General features: G+C 46.6%; 1 protein-coding gene across 1 annotated transcript in view; it reads left to right on the top strand.

Moving 5' to 3' along the window:
* The window catches only part of CTNNBL1 (catenin beta like 1), a 46,445-nt gene that overhangs the window by 14,006 nt on the left and 10,286 nt on the right, over positions 1-22,153 (top strand). Inside the window, exons 6-13 of the mRNA XM_084296950.1 lie at positions 1,576-1,669; positions 2,571-2,662; positions 5,577-5,649; positions 5,930-5,988; positions 6,769-6,917; positions 11,355-11,536; positions 18,993-19,090; positions 20,167-20,247. Of these exons, the coding sequence (XP_084153076.1) occupies positions 1,576-1,669; positions 2,571-2,662; positions 5,577-5,649; positions 5,930-5,988; positions 6,769-6,917; positions 11,355-11,536; positions 18,993-19,090; positions 20,167-20,247 (828 nt within the window). The remainder of the gene's footprint in view (positions 1-1,575; positions 1,670-2,570; positions 2,663-5,576; positions 5,650-5,929; positions 5,989-6,768; positions 6,918-11,354; positions 11,537-18,992; positions 19,091-20,166; positions 20,248-22,153) is intronic.

The raw sequence follows: 22,153 nt of genomic DNA, 5'->3' as shown, positions 1-22,153 counted from the left end.
GGAGAGTTTACATTTAATGATCTTTGTGCCACAGAGATGAAGCGACCCTGTACAGTGATCTATGTGCAGCAGCAGATACATCGCTTGGTCTTAAATGCTCTCTACCTGATTAACTCCCTTGGGTGCCTCTCATCTTCTGTGTCGGTGCAGTTCCTGGTGTCTTGGCATTTGTGCTGCATGCCTCCTGCTCCTCGGCTGCAGGAGGGTGCCAAACTGAGCAGAAGCACTGTTCAGAGAAGGGATGTCCAGCAGAACTTAGATCTCAAAGTCTGTTCTACCTTCAGGCAGCTTCCGTTGGTGAATTGCTGCGCTTGTGAAACATTGTGGCTGTCTTGTCCTGTAACTGCTGTGTTGAAATTGAACGAGGGAGAATTATTGTTTTCCTGTTGTTTGGCTGCCGTGCTTTCTCCTGCAATCCCTCTCGTCCAGCCGCTGTTACCTCCAAAGGTTAATGACAGTGGCCGGGAGCTCGGTTCCTCCAGCTGGCCCCTTGGCTGCTCTTAATTACTCTGCCTCCACGGAAGGCTTGCTGGATGAATGAAGTGGCAGAGAGGACTGGTAGGGAAGATGTTTTCTGTGGTAAATCAAGCGAAGTTCTTTCTCTGTTTGCCTTGTCACCAACTCACGGATAATAGCCAAGTTTTAGATGTTTTATTGTTCTCTCTGGAAGAAACAAGTCTGGCATATCCTGGGAGACAAGTTTGGATATCTGCTTTTTAGATTACTTTAAAAAAAGTCAGTGTAATGTGTGAGGTTATCTGACAAGATTGCTGCGCTGCCTTCCCCAGCAGCTGAGGTTTGTATTTTTTTCCCTGGCTTCACTGAGCACAAAACTAGTTAAGAGTTTTGAATTGCAAATCTTATTTTGTTCAACTCTTCCAAGCTTAGCTCCACAATAGGGGGTTAGCTGAAGTCAAGCTGGACTCTGTCCAATTCCAGCTTTAAGAGCAGACTTGTGGCGAGAGGGCTGCAACCTCCGCTGCCCGTGTAGATTCCTGCTCTTGCTCTTGCTTTGCTGTCGGGGTTTTGTTAGCTCTCTGGAGTCAACGTGGCGCCTTCATTTTACTAAGCTTTGAATCTGCATGCGTGAGCATTGTGCCTTCAGCTTTTTGTACCTATTAAGGTGGAGGGTATAACAAACATGTAGACAGGCCAGTGGTAAGACGTTGAAAGTGGAACTGCTCGCAGAGCTGAGAGCTAGCTAGAGTGAGGTGCTTTGTGGTGCCTGGCATTTCAGAACTCTGTGGGATTATAAATCAGTCAGGGTTGATGTGGGAAATAAGTGTGTGACAAGGTTTGTTTTTTCCTCCAGATGTTTTTCTGTTCAATCTGAAACCTAAAAGTTGTTTAATTAAGACAAGCATAGTGGCAGATTTGTTTGGTGAATCCTTTGCTGCTTCTGAGATTTTAGAGCAAGGTTGTTATTGTCTCCCGACCAGAATCATGTCTAGCAGGATGTTCCAGTAGGGCTTATTGATTATTTTTTGTTTTAGACCTTCCTCCCTCCACTTCTTCCTCTCTTTTCCTTTTTTCAGTCTTCTCATGTTTTTCTCTCCCATGACCATGGTGATTTAGGTGGAGGGCCAAGTTGTGGCGTTGCTGGTCCAGAATTTAGAGCGCCTGGATGAAAGTGTGAAGGAGGAAGCTGATGGTGTCCACAACACGCTAGGTAAGTGGCTGCTGCACAGCCTCTCGCTTCTTTGCCCCTCTTGTACAACATGGGGAGGGAGGGCTATCCCACCCCCTCCTTTCCTTCTTACCTGCCCTGCCCTTGAGCTGCCAACACTGAGGTAGAGACCCTAGTGCAGGATTCATTCAAGCACAATTGTAACTCACGGTGAAGTCTAACCTCTTCAGCTAGCATTTGTTGCACGAGCACTGGTGAGGTGCCTCTTCCCAGAGCCGTTATGTTAATGTGCACATAGACAGATGAAATTCTGTGTACTGGACTAGAATGGATGCTCTACTGACTACATATTTTCTGTGTACTTGTCTGTGAGCTCTGCTCGGTTGTGTGTGCTGTTTCTTACCAATATATTTAACTTTCAGGTAGTAAAACGGTTGTATTTCATACAATTACATCATTATTACCACTCTGTTCCTCAGTCTTTGCACAGCACAGTGACTGTTTTGCAACGTGTTTCGTTTATTAACACTGAGACCATCATCCCCACCTTTCAGTCATTCAGGACAGTAATCCCTATGAATCTTTGTCCTTCCCAGGGACTGGAAGAATGAGGCAGACTGGAAACTAGTTTTGGACTTCTGTTCCTGCACAGCAGCAGTAAAATCTTGTGGTTTTTTTTTGTGCAGTGAGCATTGTTACTTCAGTAAAGGGCAGGTATCCTAGGCTGCTTCCAGCAAGAGCTGGTGTCACGCTGCCCAAAGCAGTGAGACAGCGTCATACACCCCAGCTGAAGTCTCACTCAAAAAATAGAGTGTAGCAAATAGGATGCAACTTTAACCAGAACAGTGCGGCCCTAGAAAGGACCTGGCAAAGCTGTGTTGATACAGGTGCAAGCTGAACTGTGGATGGGGGAAATGCATGCTCTCTGTGCCTTTCTTCTCAGCAATCGTGGAGAACATGGCAGAGTTCCGACCGGAGATGTGCACAGAAGCTGCGCAGCAGGGCCTCATGCAGTGGTTGCTCAAGAGGCTGAAGGTGAGCTTTTTTTTCTGTTAACGTTGTTAGTTAGCACAATAAAAACTGACAAACCACTGGTCTGGAAGCTGCTGTGCTTGAGGTAGCATTCCATCTAACTTGCTGTATATTCCATCTAACTTGCTGTAAACTAGCAAAATTGGAAGAGCTGGCTTTATGTGTAAGGAGCTCTACGTGTTGTGGTGTGTCCCTGAGCAGAAGGTGTCTCATTTCTGTAGTGTTTGCCTGGGAAGTTACCTGTAATGTGTCCTCTTGAACGTCTTTGGTTTTTGTTTGTTTCTGGGGAGTTCTTTGTTAACATGTCCTTGGTCCTACCACGAGAGCTATGGTCTTCCCTTTATTGCAGTGTCAGAGACTTCACAGCAGCACAAAACAGTATGTGGGCTACAACCCCCGATCTGGCTACCCGAGTATTACCTTAGCATTCCTAGCTCAGGCATCAGCAGAGTGCTGCCAGTGCCTGCCTTCAGTAAGCCACTTAGTGTGAACTTTAAACATCGCTTAAAATAAGCCAAGTTTGCACGTGTGCTTGTGTGTGTGGTGGAGAAGCTGTTGGGCACAAAAATCAAGTTAGAATTCAGAGCTTGCGTTTTCTGCATTTTTAGTTTAAATGGATGTACTTGTGTCTTGTCATTATGTTGTAAGCTTCGTACAGCAGAGCGTGTCTGTTCTCTGTTTGTGTGATTCCTGTAGAGTGGATTTCTGGTCCATGGCTAAAACCAGCAGGAATGTAAAAAGCTGATCAGTAAGCAGGGAAGCTTATGTATTTTATGGATTTGTTTGCTACATCTCAAACACATTTTTGATTTCTAGAGGTGTCTTTAACCGGTGGTGGCTTTTTCTTGGAGCTCATGTAATTGCCTTTTGATTTCACATTTCCTTGTTAATATTTTGAGCAGCTGTGGCAGTGAGTTGCACTGTTTAACTCTGTCTTTTGTGTAAAGATGCCTAAACATTCCCTGGAAAAATATTCTAGGGAATGAATTGATAGTTCGGCTCGCTTACAGAGCTAGTGAAGGAAATTTAGAGAACGGATCCTGGGCTTTCTTTCTCCTGACTTGTTTAGTAAGGCATTAGCACTTCCACATTTAAATGTCTGTACAGTTACTGTGACCTCTGAGTCACAAAAATATTCTAACAGCTTTGTAATCATGCAGATATTCCTCTGTGCCCCTCACACACTTGTTAGCAGAAATAACCTATAATTTCTCACTACAGGTAGTAACATAATTATATTCCCTTCCGCTTAAATACAAAAAGTGAAGTTAATTTTATTCCAGGCAGGTATGTACTGAGTGTGGGTCTGCTGTCTGCTTTATAATTACTCTTGCAGCTGAAAGACGTAGAAACTTGGGAAAGCAAAATAATCACAACTTGGATTGCCCCGCTTGGTGCAGCAGAACATGAATGTTAAAGGCTTGCGAATGTGTGTGCTGCCTTTGCTCTGGCATGTGTTAACTCCCTCTGGGTTTGGGGAAGTGTGATCAAGCAGTGCTTTTTTTTTTGCTTACAAGCTGTCATGGTGGGGAGATGCACGCTAATAAAAATCCTTGCCCAGGAGCTTTTGCTATTGGCAGCACTTGGTCTGGAATTTCTCGCCCTGACAGATGTGTTTAGGATTAAAGCGGTGTCTCAGCATCTGCGTAGAGTGCTCTGCTGCTGAAGACCGTCTTTAGGATGATTTTTAAAATCAGGTTTCTGTCTAGGAGTTGGTGAGGACATCTGGCACATGGCACGGTGTGAATTTCTGTTCTCTGACTGCATTTCAGGTTGCATAATTGTATTCTGACTGTCAGAATTGCCTGAGAAAGCTCAGGTGGGGAAGCTTAATAGCTCCTTTCTCCAAACACAAGCAGGGTTTGGTGTTTTGTGCAGCCTTGAAAGAACAGGACGTTATTTCCTAACGCTTGTACAACAGCAGTCGGTATGTGCTGTGATGGTAGCAGGTAGGGTTGTGTAGCACCAGGCACCTGCCTACATCCCCCTTTCATGCCAGTGAGACGTGGTTGCTATAAACACCATCATCTACAGAGCGCTTGGGGATTGTTCTCAATGCAAAGCTTTATTTAAAGTCAATACTCGTGGCATTTGGGATCTTCCTGCTTTTCATGTTTTTGTTGCAGGATACTTGTGTACTGTGACCCTTGGGTAGCTGGCTGAGATAATTGGCCCACACATAGCCTGGCACAGCCAGGTTTGCTCAATCAAGCTGCAGGTACTTGTGTATTAGAGGGGAAAAATGGGGGTGACAAATAGGATGTGTTAAGCCCAGCACTTACTACTTTGTACTTTTTTTTTTTTTTCTTGAAGAGTGAAATACGAACGGCTAGTTACTGATGATTTTTAAGATTTTTAATTTTTTTATAGTAACTGCAAACCGCTTTCTGTTATCTGGTTAGCAGAGGGAGTGTGTGAAAGGAATGTTATGTGACTGTGCAGGCTAAAGCCAATTGCAGCGTTTGGTCCTCATCAAACTTTGACCGCTACTGTTCAACGTTACTGTGCTGTGTTGTCTGAAATTCCATTTTTGGTGGCAGGTGCGGCCTTTCAGAATAGGGATGAGCCCATGCATATGCATACTACATACAATATCATGGAAAACTTCTCGGAAGGAGACAGCTGGAGTCCGTTGTGAGGTTTTTTGAATCAACTCGGGCAATTGGAATTATGTAGGATAACGCAAAGGATCAGAGTTGGTTTTTGGCATATGCATGTGGACACACGTACACACTGTCACCCCTGAATCAGGAAGAATTATTATTTGGTCACTGAGTCATACTGCAGAATTGCTGCTGTTGTGTTTTGCTTCAAGTGTTGCTTATATGTTCAGTGATTTGATCAGTGCGTTCTTCAGATTCAGTGAAACACGGAGCAGTGCCCTGATGGGTCTTTGTTTTGTTCCTTCCACCAACAGGCTAAGATGCCGTTTGACGCCAACAAGCTGTACTGCAGTGAGGTGCTGGCTATTTTGCTTCAGAATAATGATGGTGAGACATGCCTCTGGTATTGATATTCTGTTAGGATAGGCCCCAGGCTTGTTTCAGATCATGACTGCACTCTTTTGCCTTTGGCTCCCCTTTGCCTGTGCTCGCTCTCCTGTGTATGCTCTCTCCTGTACGCATGCGCCCTCTCTTTTTCTGCAGCTTTTGTACTCTGTCAAGCCATATTGATTTTGTTTGCTGATGTATCAGTGTTAGATGGCAGTAAAATCTGACAGTTAGCTTCATTTTTCTCTCTGTTTTCCCCCTTCCCCCCACTCCCGTCTAGACAACAGAGAATTGCTCGGGGAGCTGGATGGGATCGATGTGCTGCTTCAGCAGTTATCTGTGAGTAATTCACATACATCCTCAACCGTCGGGAGACTCGCAGGCTGGTTGTGAGCAAGTGGAACGGATCCTGGGTGTAGTGCTGTCCTAGGAATCTGCAGATACCGAAATGTGATAATGCTTAACGTTTAGTGGTGGCATAGGCCCCCAGTAACTTCCACGCACATGTATTGTCCGTGCTAAGTGAGGTCAATCCCTGTTTAACAGATGTTAACATCGAGGTACACAAAAGTTAAATTATTTTGTTATACTTGTGTGGAGGGTTGGAGAGGAGCTTAGAATTTGTCCATCTTCAGTATTTTCCACCCCAAGCACTGTGCAGCATTGCTTCTGCTGTTGAGCTGGCTGAAAGGAAAATGTTCTTTGTTCACTTATATTTCTTGAACGGGTGATAGCAGCGTCCGTACGTTAGGGTGCTGCAGAGCAGATCATTCAGGTGTGCATTACGCCTGGGTGTTCTCTTGTAGCAAGCTTATCCGCATAGTTCTGTGAACTGTGTAATCAGTGAATTTACCTTTCCCTTTGGAGGCCCTGCATTGTCTTTCTAGTCATGCGTTAGCCTGCTGCACAGCTGTTGGGATACGGTCAGGACAGCAAAAAGGGCAGCACAGCTACAAGAGAGAATGCATCGGTGATGTGTGATTGCTGCTCTGATGGCTGCAGGCTTCCGCGTGTCAGGTGTTGAAGGTTGTGATGCAAAACGTTCATACATATTCTGCAGGAGTGTGGACCAAACCGGGCCCTCCATTTTGGGGAAATTTTGTGTTCTTTGTCCTGCAGGTGTTTAAACGACACAACCCTAGTACAGCAGAAGAACAGGAAATGATGGAGAACCTGTTTGACTCTCTTTGCTCCTGCCTGATGCTCAGCTCCAATCGTGATCGTTTCTTGAAAGGCGAGGGCCTACAGCTGATGAATCTGATGCTTAGGTACTCGTAACTGTGACTTTCTTGCATGCTTTTGAGCTACCAGCACACGTTCTAGCAAGATGTTTGTATTTTTCTGTTTATACAATTCATATGCTAGTGTGTTTTTCTCTTTTCAGCATGCTACTTTGATGTTTTCAGACATATGAACTCCACTTTTCTCATTTTCCTAAGAAATGGTGTTACTGTAATAACTCCATTATAGGGTCAGGACAATATACGTGTATAATAATCCCAACATATAATAACCCCAATAAGTCAGGCCACTAATTCTCTAAGGATTGAAAAGACCCCTATGAAGGTAAGAGAGAACTTCTGGATCTCCGCAAGGGGATGTTTTTTTCCTTTGGTTCTCGCGTTCAAGTTTCACTGGGTTGTGTCTTCTGAGCTGTGAGTTTTTGTGGCTGTTGGTACAAAATTTCCTTTTGTGAAATAGGCATAAGTATGCATTTCTACTTGTGACATCTTTTGTCACACCACGAATCTCCAGGGCTTCTCTGCTGTGTTCCCTTTGGCTTCCTAGACGGGTACTGGATTGCATCTTCTGAGAGGAGACTTCCTCAGGACCCGGCACAGTGGGGCTCTGTCTTGCTTTCCCCGGTGTGCTAAGCTGCATGCGGTGGCTGCTTAGCAAACACCAACAAGAAATGATGTATTCCTGCAGCGCATGGCTGGGTAATGTGCAGCAGCAGGGAACTGAATAAATAACTGAATGTGGATTATTCAAATAGGAACACTGGGTTTTCTTGAAGCTAATTAAAGAAAAGCTCCAAAACTAAGGACGAGAGGGGAAGCCTCCCTCTGCCTCGAGAACTAAGCTGCTAAGCTATCCTTGCAGAACTAATTACTTGGAATTCTTGTGCCATGTGGGTGGGACTTAGCATTTGTGATTTTTAATAGAGTCCAAAAATGAGGGAAAAGCTAATGTTTACTGTTCTCTGTATCAGGATCCCAGCTGGAAAACTTCTTCCTGAGTGTGTGTTGTTTTGTGTTTTTTTTTTTAATTATTAAAAAAAACAATTGAATTGTCCCACGCTGCAAATCCGATCTAGAGAGGACAGTGCCTAGTTGGACAGAGTAAACTTCTTGCTCCTTGCTCTTGAACAGCACGGCCATACTACCTGCGGGCTGGCATTGCAAGTAAGGCGTGCAGTCTGACTGGTATCTAGAGAACAGCACAGGAGCATTACGCTTTTGTATCTTCATACCTTGATGGTAAACAACAACAAATAGAAATGTCACTCAGTTGTGATTGACCTCCATACCCACAGACAGGGCAGATTATTTTTCTCTCCTGTCTGTGTCCTCTGAAAACCTGGGGGAGAGATCTGCAGGTTTCTGTATTTACTTTGAAGGTGGTTAATCATTGCACCATAGTCTGTGGAGATGAAAGGACGAATAAGCAAAGTTGAAAGTTTATTGACATGCGAGATAGATAAGCTGTGCAAGAATAAAGATATCAGGCTTGAATCTCCATTACTGTCTTAGGGAACACAGGATTCTGTATCTAGTGCTACCAAACGCATCTAGCCAAGTTGTTCTTTTAATTGTCGCGCACCCAGGGCTGCGGGGAAGCATGGCATCTTTCAGCTGAACATTTAGCATGCTCGGGAGATTCCTACAGACAGTAATGAAAACAGCCTCCTTCCCGTTTTGCTGAGACTTGAGACGTGTGGCCATCAGCAAAAGATGCTGCTGCCGTGCGTGAGCTCCTCGTTTCTGGATGGAAGTGGCAGTGTCTGAAATGAGCATGGGGTGGCTGATGCTCTTCACACCGATGACTGTAGCAGGCCGTGTGCTGGACGTGGTGCACAGGACTCGGACTTTCAGTGTTGAGGGGAATTTGGGTGGGCTATCGAGCATGGAGCTTCAGCAGAGGGGGCTGGGAGAAGAGCAGTCCTGAAGGACAGAGCGTGTGGCAGCAGGAATGAAGCTGTCAGTTTGGGACGATATATACAATTATTTGACTTGGATCTCTGCAGCAGTGGGGGCGTATGGATTTTATGTATTGTTTTTATCAAAAATAAGATAGTTCAGCAGGTTGGTAGCCACCAGTGGAAAGTTTATCAATGTCATAAAGAATTAAATTCAATTTTTTTTTTTAGGTCAGGAAGCACTTTGCAGTACACAGGCCCTCAGCCTTGCCTTAGTAACCTAAATGCAGTTTGCCTTATAAAGCCCAAAGAGAGAAGAGCAGGCTTTTAATGTCAGTTCTCCTGCAAGTGCTGACAGGAAGCTTATTGCTTTCACTGTAAAATTGTGTTAGGGTTTGGAGGGGATGCAGCCACTGGTTTCCCAGGGGATGTGTCAAGAACATTCTCTCTTGCATAGGAAAAATGATGTGTGGCTTTCCCAGTTATTAACCGAAAGTGCATCTGTATGCACATAGATAAATGCAGCAAAGGGATATTATGGAAAAGTGCATTGCTTGGGCAACGTGACCTTCTGCTCTGAAGCTATTCAGTCGCTTTTCCTGGCCCTCACAAAAACATTTGCTCCTGTATAGAAAAAATGAGGTGAAAATGGACAACTCTGTGCTGTTCCCCAAAGCTTGACTCCAGCTATGTCAGGGTATGTTTTTTATGATTATTAAAATCCTTTTATGGTTTCTTGTCCTGCTGTTCCTAATGACCCCTTGGAAACTTAGACTATCTCTTTACTAAATCTTCTGGTTAATTAAACAGAACCATTTTATGCAGCACTTTCCATGAAGTCTGGTATTTTTTGTTTTGCTAGTATTTGGAAAAGTAAGAGGTGGTGTTATGCTAGTATGGGAAGTCCAAATAATGTTTGCACCTTTCTGTTTAGAATAATAAATGTACCAGAAGAGTTTTATGAGACACAAGGGTATTAAAAGGAGGAAACAATGGTTAGTAAATAAAGTTGTAATTCGGAGTTCTCCATTAAGACTGAGGTCACTCCATTTGGTGATACTCACATATGCTTGTCTTTGAATTAGTGTTCAGCTAAAAGTTTCTTCGATAAACCCAGATAAGACTAAGATAAACTACTTGGCCTCCAGCAGAATAAATATTTCAAATAAAATCAACTCTAGACAGTCCAGTCAAGCAGCTATTGATCCCTAAAAGCCTGAACTTAAACCCAATGAATATTCCAGAGATCAGCTCTGTGCAACCTTCCTAAATGCTGATCAATATGCAATTACTTCCCCTGAAAACATTTCTTATATTGTCTAGCCTGAGAAGTACTTTATTTTTAGCTTCCTCTACAGGGAAGGAGGTGGTGCTGAGCCTCCTGCTCGCACTGCTCGTTGCTGCAGGGTCGCGCTCGCTGCTGTGCCGCTGCGGAACCACTGCCCGGCGTGTGCTGAGCGCGGCTGTGGTTGTGCTGAGCAAAGGAAATTGCTTTTGGGCTAGCGTGTTGATACATCTTTGGTTTAGTCTGCATGTTGTTATGGGTTCAGGCAGCTAGGTCTCTAAAGGAAAGGCATCTTCTGCAGCTCTCTGAGCTTGGGCCTCGCAGCACTGGAGACGTGCCAGCGGCCGGCTGTGTGAGGCAGGGGGTGGCTGTGCTTCTGTCTATCTTGGGGCAGAGCATGGCTTGTTTCTGTGGGGATTTATTTGTAAATGTGCACACAGTTATATAGCTGTTAGAGAACAAATCCCCTTCCAAAGAGAAAAGGAAGGGGTTGCTGTGCAGCTGTGGGCAAGCAGGCTGCAGGTAGGCTCTGCTGGCCTGCTCCAGGCTCCTGGCATCCGCCTGGCCCGCAGTGCGTCGGCACCTGCTGCCTCAGGTCGAGGTTCTCATTGTTTGTGTTTTGTTATAAAAACTTTATTAGTTCTTTTGTTTCTGGTTTGGGAGGTACAGAATTTTTAACTGACTGCTTGTGTGTTATCGGCCCCAGCTACCAGCGTCAGCGCTCTGATACGCATTGAGCAGAGCAGCTGAGGTCTGTCTGCCTCCCTCCGGACACATGTTCAGGAGAAGGGTTTTCTTCAGTGCAGCTGACCTCCTCCAATCTGTGCTTACCATTACCTAACACGCTTCTGTATTACAGTGAATTATTGCTAAATCTAAGCCCTGATCCTTCTGGTCTGACAGTATTTGTCTTGTGTACCCAACCCAGTCTCCTCTGCCTCTTTGTGCTAATGTTTGTAAGGAGGTGAAGAGATGAGAACTTCCTTAATAACTGAGAAATAAAAACACATATATAAATAATAAAATAGAAAATAAAAAGAAATAAAAAATAATAAGAAATAGCAAAGCTAATAGTTTGTCTTCAACCACGGTCTTGAAAAGAGTATTTGTCAATATAATATTTTGGCTTCTTGAAGAAAATCTTGCTTAGAGCTTGCACTCAGGCTCTTTGTGACTTCCCTCGTCACTTCAGTTTCCCTTTTCATGCTGTGTCTTTGAAGTAGCGTAGTTCAAAGCTCCTTCTGTCCCTGAAAAGTTTAAGTTGCAGCTTTCTCTTCGCAGAGAGAAGAAGATTTCCCGCAGCAGTGCCCTGAAGGTGCTGGATCATGCCATGATTGGACCCGAGGGCACAGACAACTGTCACAAATTTGTTGACATCCTCGGCCTGAGGACCATCTTCCCGCTCTTCATGAAATCGCCCAAGAAAATAAAGAAAGTTGGAACGACTGAAAAAGAGCACGAAGGTAGGCCTGTTCATGGATCCTTCTCCTCGTGGAGGAGGTGGATGAAGGCAGGTGTCTGTGCCTGCCAGGGAGGAGGCAAGGAGCGCTCGCTGGTCTTCCCTTCCCATTGCTCTTCCTGCAGCTTTCAAGCCCAGAGCAGCCTGCCATTCACTGCTGCAGCGCAGGCTGGTGATGACACACTTGCCCTGCTTGTTTTGGTATCAGCAGTTCCTGGCGATTCCATTTCATGTGCTGTTAATAAGTTATTTTACTCCTGTAGGGTCTGTTGTTTGAAGCTCTGACTCTTTGATGCAAAACTCTTTTGAAAAGAGTAATGAGGCAACTACAAATGTCACCTCAAAAGCAGTGTTTTCATGGCTCTGGGCACTGAAGTGTGACTCAATGAACATCAGACATTACAGAAATAACTGCACGCTTTTGAAGTTGTTTTTTTCTATTTTCTTCCCCTCTTCCGTGGAAAACTCCGTTTTAATAGAAATCTGTGGTGGAGTGTTATTGCAGGACCCTATGCTGAACTGAATCTAGGGTCAGTCCATGCCTAGTCCATTTCCTTTTCCATTTTGTTAATACTTGACTACTTGGAAGAAACTTTAAATACCGCCAGTGATGCTTGAGATCTTGTTCATTACTCATCTCAGTTCTATAAGGGATGAATACGTTGAAAAGCTGAAGAGGTGTGAGCTTGTCTCAGGCTTGCCTTGCCGCTCCTGTGCTGCGTTCCTCTCCTCAACAGGCAGTGCTGAGGGAGAAATGCTCTGGTGTGTCTGGCTTTGGGCAGTGAGACTGCAGAGAGTGCAGTAGCACCTGGGTCCATGGCCCGTGTCGTTGACTTAATTCTTTGGTTCGGGAAGGGGAGCTAATCTGCCTCGGCTGCTTCATCTGGAGACTGCAGAGGGCATCGTGCATGGTCCTGGCTACTGTGAGGGTTAGCTGGCTGTTTGAAAAGCCAGCAAAGGGTCAGCTTCTGAACTGTTTCGGGGACGGGGGGAAGGCAAATCTGCCCTCAGCACAATGGAGCTATCTGTGCAAACGGTCTTCATGTGATATCTCCATCTCATTAATATTCAGAAGAAATGGAGGACATTAATATGAGTCCAGAAATCTGTTTTATTAAAGTAAACTCTCAGATGCTGTGGTTGTAGGTCCAATTTTCTGTGCTTTGCATCACTGGGCAGGCGAGTTACCGGCTTTCCGATGGTGGGAGTTAATTGAGACGTGTAACAGGGCTCCCCTGGAGCCTGTCACGGGCGTTGTCCTGTCGTGTGTAAGCAGCATACTATATGTTTTTACTTTGCCACTCACAATACAGTAATTTCTCTGTGCCTGGGGGCACTGCTGCTTGGCAGTTGGATGTTGAGAGCCGCTGCTGAACAGCAACGCTGGAAAGAACTGGTGGTGCCCGCTGGTTTTAGAGGAAATTGGACAAGCCTCGCGTGGCTGGGAGTTGTTGCCTTCTGGGCTCGGGTGGCCCTGGGGACACATTTCTTTCTGCATATCTCCTTAGCAAAAAGGATGCTGGTAGTCAGTCTGCTCTCGTTACCGTTTCCCATAAAAACTTCAGCCTGTGTCCTGACTGTTGGAAAAAGAAGAAAAATGACCAATGCTCGTTTTCTAGGAGAGTTTTCAAGTCTACATCAAACGGAGGAACGTATTCCGTTAAAGGTTCGGCTACAATAGCTTGGTAGCAGAGGCCTCAGTATTTATTAAAAAGGAATTCTAAGGAATTTGTGCTCGCTGTAATGCTTTGGAGAGCGTTGGGATAGACGCTCGGGGTTTGTGTCTGATGATGGGAGGAAAGAAAACATTCCCCTTGTTTTTATTCTGTAGTGATGTTGCTTTTTACATTGGAGATCGTGTCAGAAAGAATGCTTCCTTTATTGTCTTGAAGGTGGTGTTTCAAATGTGTGAAAATAATATATACCCTACCAAAAAAACCTCAATGTGACTTGTTGAGCTTTTGTTTATTATGAAAATTTATAATCCAAATTAAATTTGATTAAAAAAAATAACTTTTCTGTAATGTATTTCTATTTTTTAAAGCTAACATAAAGATGCCAGTGCTGGATAACCACATCTCAAACACTGCTGGTGTTGAAAAATCATTTTACTCTAGGGAAACTCTGGATGGCTTAAATCCAAACTGCAGGTATTTATGCTTCTATGTACATGACGTAATTAAGAAAAAAGAAAGGGAAATTTTTCTAACAGTCTTTAGCAGGCTTTCAGTGGTGGTTGTCTCTGCGATGGTGTAACTATGGTGTAACGATGGTGTAACGATGGTGTAACGTCACCTGCCTGTAGAGAGCAGCAGTCGGAAGGCAGGGGCCCAGCTGTGGCGAGGAGTTTGCCTGTGGTGGGTGTGAGGTGGGCAGCACTGTGCCCTGCAGGGGGTCCTGCCCTGCCCTGCTGAGCAGAGCAGCCTGGCACGCTCCTGGCCAAGCTGTGAAGGCAGAGCCAGCAAGGAGGTGAGTGCTTGGCACGTGCGAGTGCAGGGATAAAAGTGCTTCTGGCTCTGGGTAACTGCGTAAATCTGGGGCAAGATTTGAAGTAATGCTTCCGTGTTGCATGTCTGGAAATGCAGCTGATGCTGTATGGATGGCTGTGTTCCAAAGCCTCCTCCATCCCCGCGCCGTGTCTTAGCTGGCCATAAAGGTACCAGGATCTGCAGCCCTGGACTTCCTCAGCAGCAGTCGAATTGAAGTGTTGGGTACTAACCTGAAATTCCTGAAGGGACTCAGCCAGCTGAAAATGGAGAGAGCACAAATTCCTCCCGAGTTAGCGGGGCTGTGGTGCTGCCATCAGACCTCGTGCGATAGGCTGGGTGTCCTGCTCCTCGTACAGCCGTTTGCCAGCTAGTTGTGCTCACTTGGAGAGTCTAATGAACTATAAAAGGATGTTTGTTCAATTCATCTTCATTTAAATGCCTTCTCTTGTCCTAGATGTCAGTTTTACTTAGGAATGCTTAATTTGATAACCTGAGAATTAGTTCAGCCAATTTCCAAATGAGAATTCCTATCTCTGGGTTTTTTTTTGCCTGTTCACCCTCCAGCAAGAAGGAAGCCTTCTTTGGAGCTAGTCAGCTGTACGCATTAAAAAACAACAGCAGCAAAATCTGTTTCTTAGTAAATACGATTTTACTCCTCTGTGACCCGCGCTGAAAGGTAGCAAAGCCCCTTGGAATGAATCCTTGCTGCAGAAATAAGTTCCTCTGACATGGAGAAGTGAAAAGGCAGCACAGACAAATGACCCGATAGCGAGTGTCTTTATTGAAAGACCTTCTGGCAGCCAGCAGGCGCTGTTCTTTCATCTGGTGCTCAGCCGAAATGAATGCCTAGCAGAGGCTTCGGTGTGTTTGAACAGAACTGCTCAGCTGCATTCGGACGGCCGGGGAAGGAACGGGCTGCTGAACTGGGAGCAAAGGTCAAACCTTGTTATAGTTACCAGCGAAGCCTCTGCTCTGTGGGGGCAGCACGGCGGGCAGGTAACCCTCCTGCAGACAGACCCCAGCTCCTCGCTGCTGGGGCTGCCCCCGTCTCACTGTCGGCACGAGCGTTGGCCGCGGGCTGTGGCTCTGTGCCCGGCAGAGCTGTTAGCGGCGTGGGGCTGGCCCTGGCGTGCTCCAGGTTCTTTTTTTGCAGCTTTTCCCTGCAAACCCACCTGGAGCCACAGCCTCTGCGTGAAGGCTGGAAGCTTCGGAAGGAGGCGGCTGCTTTATTCTTGTGCTTTTCTGCTTCGAGTGAGAAACCTCAGTTTATCCCAGGAGGCCTTCACAAGGCAGAAGGCTCTTAGAGAGATCCCGGTGGGGTCATCAGAACACCAGGATCACACACCTTGTCCACCCAGAGACTGCTGCTGCCCTGCAGCCCCGACCGCTGCTCCTGCCCCAGGATCCTGCGCTGGGGAGCGGAGGGAGGGCTGCTTCCCCTGCGAGGCAGGCATCCCTCCGAACGGGGTGTGAAAACCAAAAAACACAGGGAGCTTTTGGGGTGGTAAAGGCAGAGGAGTGTAATGTTACGGCTTGATTTGACAGGACCTCCTGCTGCTGCAGCTGCCAGTGCCAGCCATGGAATAGATTAATCTGTATTCCAACACGCTGCAGCTGAAGTCAAGATCGATCTAATTAGGGTGTTTTAAACACTGCTTGCATTCTGAAGTCTTCGTGCCTGTCTGGAGAGGGAAAGGCTCCCGAGAGCCCGGGGTGCTGCTGGTGTAAGGAGAGCTGCTGGCACAGGCGGGTGAGCACACGCGGGCGAGCTGCCGAGGGCAGGCGGTGGCTGCGTGCGCTGCACCGAGGGGCCGGTGCCATGGAGAGTTCGGGTACACGCAGGTGAACTGGTGCAGGGGGGGAGACGACAACCTTGCCTGCTAATAAAAAAGCAACTTTGTTTTGATAAGTGTTGTTCGTAATGTTTGCTGGCTGCCGGTGGTAAGGTAGTGCTGGTGGAGGAATCGGTGGTGGTGCTGAGCGGGACTTTTTGGTGGTGTTTTACAGGAGAAATGCGTTTTGTTCTTAGAAATTGGGGCTGGACAGCAACGTTTTCCTCTGGCCTCGTCTATTCCCCTCCATGAAAAAGACCCCGTTTGTGCGTGTGCTGTGGACTTGGGCTGGGTGCTGGTGTGTTTGATCGTTTGGAAGTTGCCCAAATGCAGAGTCCGTGGGGCCGAGGCGCTGTGCTCGGGGCCTGTCCTTAGCTGAGATCCCAGCAGGGAGCTGCGGGCTTGGCTTTCTGAGGGCTCGGAGCAGCACCAGCCACTAATCCCCTTCCAGAGAAGATCACACCGAGAGCACGCACAGATTATGCACTCCTACAAATTTGCAGATGCGCGGTGAGCAGCAGCGCAGTCTGTGGGAGCGTGGCAAGGTCCCCGTGCCTACAGACACGTGTTTCCAGCGAACGCCTCTCCTTTCTGCAGTGCAGCTGGACGTTTAATCCCCTGAAAATGGGCTCAGCCGCTTCTCCCGTAGCACTTCTCTTACCCCAGGCCTTGCCCTGGTTTTGGCTCCTGCAGGTGGATGCCGGTGCTCGCTGGGCCAGCTGTGTGCAGCACAACTGTGATCTGGGGGGAGGGCACGGAACCACACCGGGGAGTTATCAAGAAACTGATCGAGAAAAAGGCATTTTCCTGATCAGTCAGCTGAGGAATATTTCTGCACAACGTTTTTGGAACATTTTGACCAGGAAATGGATGTTTTCTGGGCTTTGTGTGATGCTGTGTGTAAAGAATAACCTCATTCTTAGAAAACCTGCATCGCTTTGTTTAGATTTCTCGGTAGCTTCTAAGATTTTATCAGTATAATAAATAACCTTCTGCACGTGGGCACCAAAGCAAAAACAATGGCTGAAATGCATTTCCTAGTGCAGGAATATTGAAATATATATATATATATATAAAATTGGTGAGGACATTAGTACTAAAATACTGTCAACACTCCTAAACACTTCAAAAAAAAAAAAAAAAGGATAAACAGTGTGAAATACAGGATTCTGCCTTCTTTCTGTAACAGCAGAGTATCTGTTGGGATTTATTTTAAAAAGTCTTCATTCTATCTTTTTTTAATACTTAAGAAATAGGAGCCGGCAAGTACTTTGGAGGCTCTCGCAGTGTTTTTTAATGAAGACACTTAATTCAGAGCTGTTTGTGTGGAATAACTGTTTCTCTGCAGCAAGAGCATGCAGTGCCGGAGCCGGAGCCATCCTTCACCTCCATGTTAGCCTGTCGAAATGACAGAGCAGCCGAGCGGTGCCGGCCACCAGATAAACCTGTTATCTCCTCTGCTCCTCCTGCCAGCAGCTCTCCCAATCTCTTTGGTACATGAAAAATTGACACCACCTCAGGCAGAAATCTGTTTCTAAGGAAGCTGCGTTTGTAAGTAGCTAATGAAATGGGGGGGTGGGCGCGTGTGGACGCGTGTCTCTCCTCTTCTGTCGCTGCCCTTCTGTAGCGTGCAGATAACCTGTGCTGCCGGGAGGGCAGACCCACGGCTTGGACAAGCAGCCCCTGTGCCTTCAGCCCTTCAGTGGAAGTGTTTGCTGGCTGTTAGTGCGACAGATCCATACGAACACGTAGATGTCACTTGTTCTTGTAGGCTGATGCAATTGATCTAGGCTTCTCGTGGCTCCGGGCTAGGCAGCACTGTGGAAATGCACGCTAAATGGTTGGATGGCAGGGATGATCCCTTTCCTCCGTGCGTTGTATTTTCCTCTCAAAAACATAAAATCCTGACACTGCTCTCCCCTCCCCATCACTGTAGGTGAGGAAATTTTTATGTCCATTATTCTTCATCAGTCTTAATCATCAAGATTAAAGCGAGGGAAAGGAGAGAAGTTACAATTTAAAATATATTTAAGTATCTATAATGCAAGGTCTATATTTAACGCAGACCTGCAGGCAGGAAGCAACACCAAAAGATTCGGCAAGGGAGAGAAACCCGTGCTTCTGTCATTGCCTTGTGCTTTGCTGCTGGGTTTTATTTCCCATTAGTAGAGCCGTATACTCCTTGATGCTCTGCATTGTTTCTGATGTTGGCGTTCATTTTGCAAATGGTTCACAGCTCTGCATCTCCTATGCCCGTGCAGGAGCGATGTGGGGTGCAGGTGAGTGCTGGTTGTGGCCCTTCCTCCTCCTGGAGGGCAGGAGGCAGGCGGACGCCCTTCTCTGGGCTCCTTCCCCGGACTCCTCGGGTTTCCAGAAGTGGTCGGTTCCTTCTCCTGCCCGGGAAGTTGCTCGCTGGCAAAACGAAACGGAGCCGATGTGTGGGAGTTGTAACTGGAGAACTTGATGAGAAATGTTTCAAAACTGAGTGTGTATTTTGTATAAGATGCACATAGAACTGGCGAATCCTCCTGAGGAAACGACCTAAGGAGAAGCACTTTCTTCTGTACTTCATTGCAGCCCAGGAAAGCCAAATATTTGTGCTTAAGGAAGCACATTGCACCCTCTGTGTGTAGAAGGGGAGTTTTAGAGAAGATCGGTTTGTTTCCTTTGCCTCGGGGAGCAGAGAGCTTGGGCCCCGTTACAGAACGGCCCGAACTCCACTTGGGTGTGCTGGGTGCTCCGCGGGGGCTGGCCCCTGCTTGAGACCACAAAGAGCAGCGTGCTGCTAGGGCGCCTGCAAGCCCGGCGAGTTGAACTAAAGCAGAATTTGTGCTTTATGTAAGTCGCTTTTTTCAGGTTCACTGACAAAAAGCAAGGTCAGTGTAGTAGGAGTAGTGCAGCACGTCTGGGGATGCCTTCCTGGCCTGGTTGTGGTGGGAGAGGAGCTGCCTGTGCTCCCTGCAGCCACAGCTTGCTGCTTCTGCTGCTGTTCTGCCTGCACTCACTGCTGGCAGGAACCTGGGTTCTTCTTATCGGCAGCTACGTGCCGGAGTGGTGGTAGTAAATTTAATGGCATGTTACAGAGAGTATAAGCTCCTGTTTCTGATCTCAGCGTGCAATTTTCATTTTGTTCCTCTAGAACATGTCTGTTCCATCCTGGCCTCCCTTCTGCGAAACCTGAGAGGGCAGCAGAGGACACGGTTGCTGAATAAATTCACAGAGAATGACAGTGAGAAGGTGAGTGTGCGGGACGTGTGTCTGCAGTCTCTGGGCTGCTGGACTCAGAGGACGCTTGATGATGGCAGGGTGCCTGCGTGCACTTACTGAGTTACTAAAAAGCAGCTACGGTGCCTGTCTGTAGGGACCTGCACACTCACACCATCCTTCTCTCGTTCCTGTTGTTGTCTACACACTGGAGGGCTGGTGGTGCCTTTAGTGCTTGGCCTCCTCCATCGTATGCACTCTTGTTTTCTGGTGCTGTCGCACAGCTGGTAGTCCTGGGTTGTGCCTCGCTGCTGAGGGCTGATCGTGTACCACATATTGCTGGATCTGTAGCACCAGGGAAGTATGGAAAGGTGCCAGTCTGTTCTAGTGAAGCTCTTTTGCAGAAATTGTATGAGTTGGATTAGTACACACTCAACGTTCCCCATTCCTCCCCTACAATGCGTCACTTCAGTGGTGCTTAGTCTGGGAAATTCTTTCCAAAATATTTACATGGTGGTGGGTAGATCAAACAGCTGTGAAAAAGAAACAGCAGCTTCTGCAAACCAATAATTCCCAGGGGATTTGTAAATTCCACCACTTGAGAAACACAGAGGAACCAGTATTTCTCATTAGTATGTTTTAAAGGTGTTTTTCATAACCCGCTCTAACAATTGGAGAAAAACCCTTTCTAGTAACAGGAAATTAGGTTGTCAGGGTTCTCCTGCTCTCCACTGTGTATTAGACGTGTCTGTTAAATGTAGCAGAAGCTTGGCTACATTCAGCATAGAAAAGTCCATTTAAGAAACCAGGAGAACTGGAGAGCCACAACACAGGAGAACGAGTGGGCTAGGGACTGTCTCTTTGCTTCCTTTTAGCTGGAGCTGATGAGACCATCTTGTGACATGGGATTACATTCAGATGCAGACTGAGCATGCTCATCTGTCCAACACTTGTACCATCATTCTAATGCATTCCTTCCTGGGAGTGACAGAACTGCCTGGTATTTTGCATAGACTGCAGCTGGAAGAAAAACAGCATAACATGAAGGATTAAAGATGATGGCATTGTTCTTTTTCTCTTGCTTAGGTCTCTCTCTTCTGTCCTTGCAGGTTGATAGGCTGATGGAACTGTATTTTAAGTATCTGGATGCAATGCAGGCAGCTGATAAGAAGATCGATGGAGAGAAACATGTATGTATTGCTGAAGTTGTACTAGCCCGTGTCTGTGATGCTTCTGCACAGGCATGGCATCTGCACAAAGCTTCTGGCTCAGCCAGGTCGCTGTTCTGAGCCAGGCCTTCGTACCTGTGCTGGCTTCTCTCTCAGCTTTTGTTGCCCCACTCTCCATCTTCTGGTACCTTAGATAAGATGGGGTGAGAACTTATGTACAGCAAGTGCTTCTGGACATCTCTTAGTGAATCCTACGAAGAGGGCCTCAGTCGGGTTACCTTCAATTTTATTTGTCTGAAATTTTGCTTGGTTTGGTGGATGGAGAGAAGCGAAATGCAGATAATTACATGGTAATGTGTGAGGCCTCCTACCCTGGTCTGTGGAGTTCTGATTACCTGTGAGAAAACTTCTATTTGGATTAGACAGATGAGGCTGCAGCCCAAGTCTGTGTGCTTTCTGCACACCAGCAGTGAACGTTTCGAATGACATGAGCATGGGTACCACCTAGTACTTTCTTGGAACTGAAGCTGGAACAGACTTCTTGAAAGAGAATGAGCTGTCGGAGTCAGGAAGCAGCTTGCAGAGCTGTTAGCGAGCTTGGCCCGCTTCCCACAAGATTATCTGTATCAGCGCTGAAGAGGGGCTGAGATTGATTAGCACTGACGGAGAGTAATCGCTGCAGCCGCCGTCCCCGCACGCGGGTGAGCTCAGCGTGCCCGGGCTGCAGCCCCCTGCCGGGCCCCGACAAACAGCTGTCCCCTTGCTGCCAAGGCTGTTTCTCCAGGCGCTGCCAAACATTTTGGGGGCATCAGAGCTCAGCGGTGCTGCTGCTGCTCAAAAAGGCAAAAGGCGGAGTGATGAATGGAGCTGCTTTTGCTGCCAGCATCCAGACTCCATATGGACAGCTGCAGCTTCACAAATGAACAGTGGCCCGAAGAAAAACAGCCTTTACCCTTTCCTGCTATCCCTCCACGCTCCAGTCATCCACCTCGAAACAGAACAAGAAATTATTTATTCTCTAGGTTTCGGTGTTGGTGTGTGGGTGTTAGAAATCAAAAAGCAGAGCTGATTTTTCTGGCTGAAATCTCGGTGTATGGGCAGCTGCTGTACAGAGCCCTTACATTAAATGAGCGGAACTAGTGTATGTATTCACCCGTTATCAAAAAGGTCTTGAAGTTGGCTCTAAATATTATTAACACCTGTAGCAAACAGCCAACAGAGCAGGGGTGAAGGGAGTTGGAGTGTGAAGAAGCTTGTGTAGAAGCAATTTAATTAATTACAGCCCATTCATGTTTACTGATAAACGAGAAGAGAAAGCACAGGAACTCAGACTTTCCTCCTGCCTCTGGAAGGCCGGTGTGCTTTTGCCCCACTGCAGTGCTCTGTAGGCTGGAATAGCTGGAATAAACGGATCTCAGTTCTTCCTCCTATTAGTGCTAATAATAGGATTTGGCAGAAACATCCCATATGTGCTTTGACCTTCTGCAATATATTTCAACAGAAAATATCAAAGCATTTCTCCGAGATTTGCTCATGTCACCTCTGAGAAGCAGATTTGTACTTTGCATGTGAAGGACGTTGGTTTTTCAAAGCAGAGCTGTTCTGAGCCTGGTAGTAAAGATTAGGAGGTTAGAAATCTGGACAGGGCTGGACTAGGAATTTGTCCAAGTGCAATCCCGATCATCTCTAGGCAGCACAGATGATATTAAGCGTGTCACCGCGCTACTACTTCTTGCTTTATCTCCCAGCAGGTTAGAGCATTGGGCACAGTGTATGAAATACGACATTCCAAGCAAGGAACAAGCCTCAACACTTCTGGAGTTACTGATTGCTTTGCTTTTTAGCATCCTAAAATGGTCAGTGGGAAACGGTCTGCTGAGATCTGAAGTGGCTCAAGCAGTTCCCTCACGGAGAAGCAGGCAAAAGC

Source organism: Netta rufina (assembly GCF_964035555.1).
Source record: "Netta rufina genome assembly, chromosome: 16".
NCBI lineage: Eukaryota > Metazoa > Chordata > Aves > Anseriformes > Anatidae > Netta > Netta rufina.
Note: the sequence above shows the minus strand (reverse complement) of the source record. Positions and strands in the feature narration are given on the sequence as shown.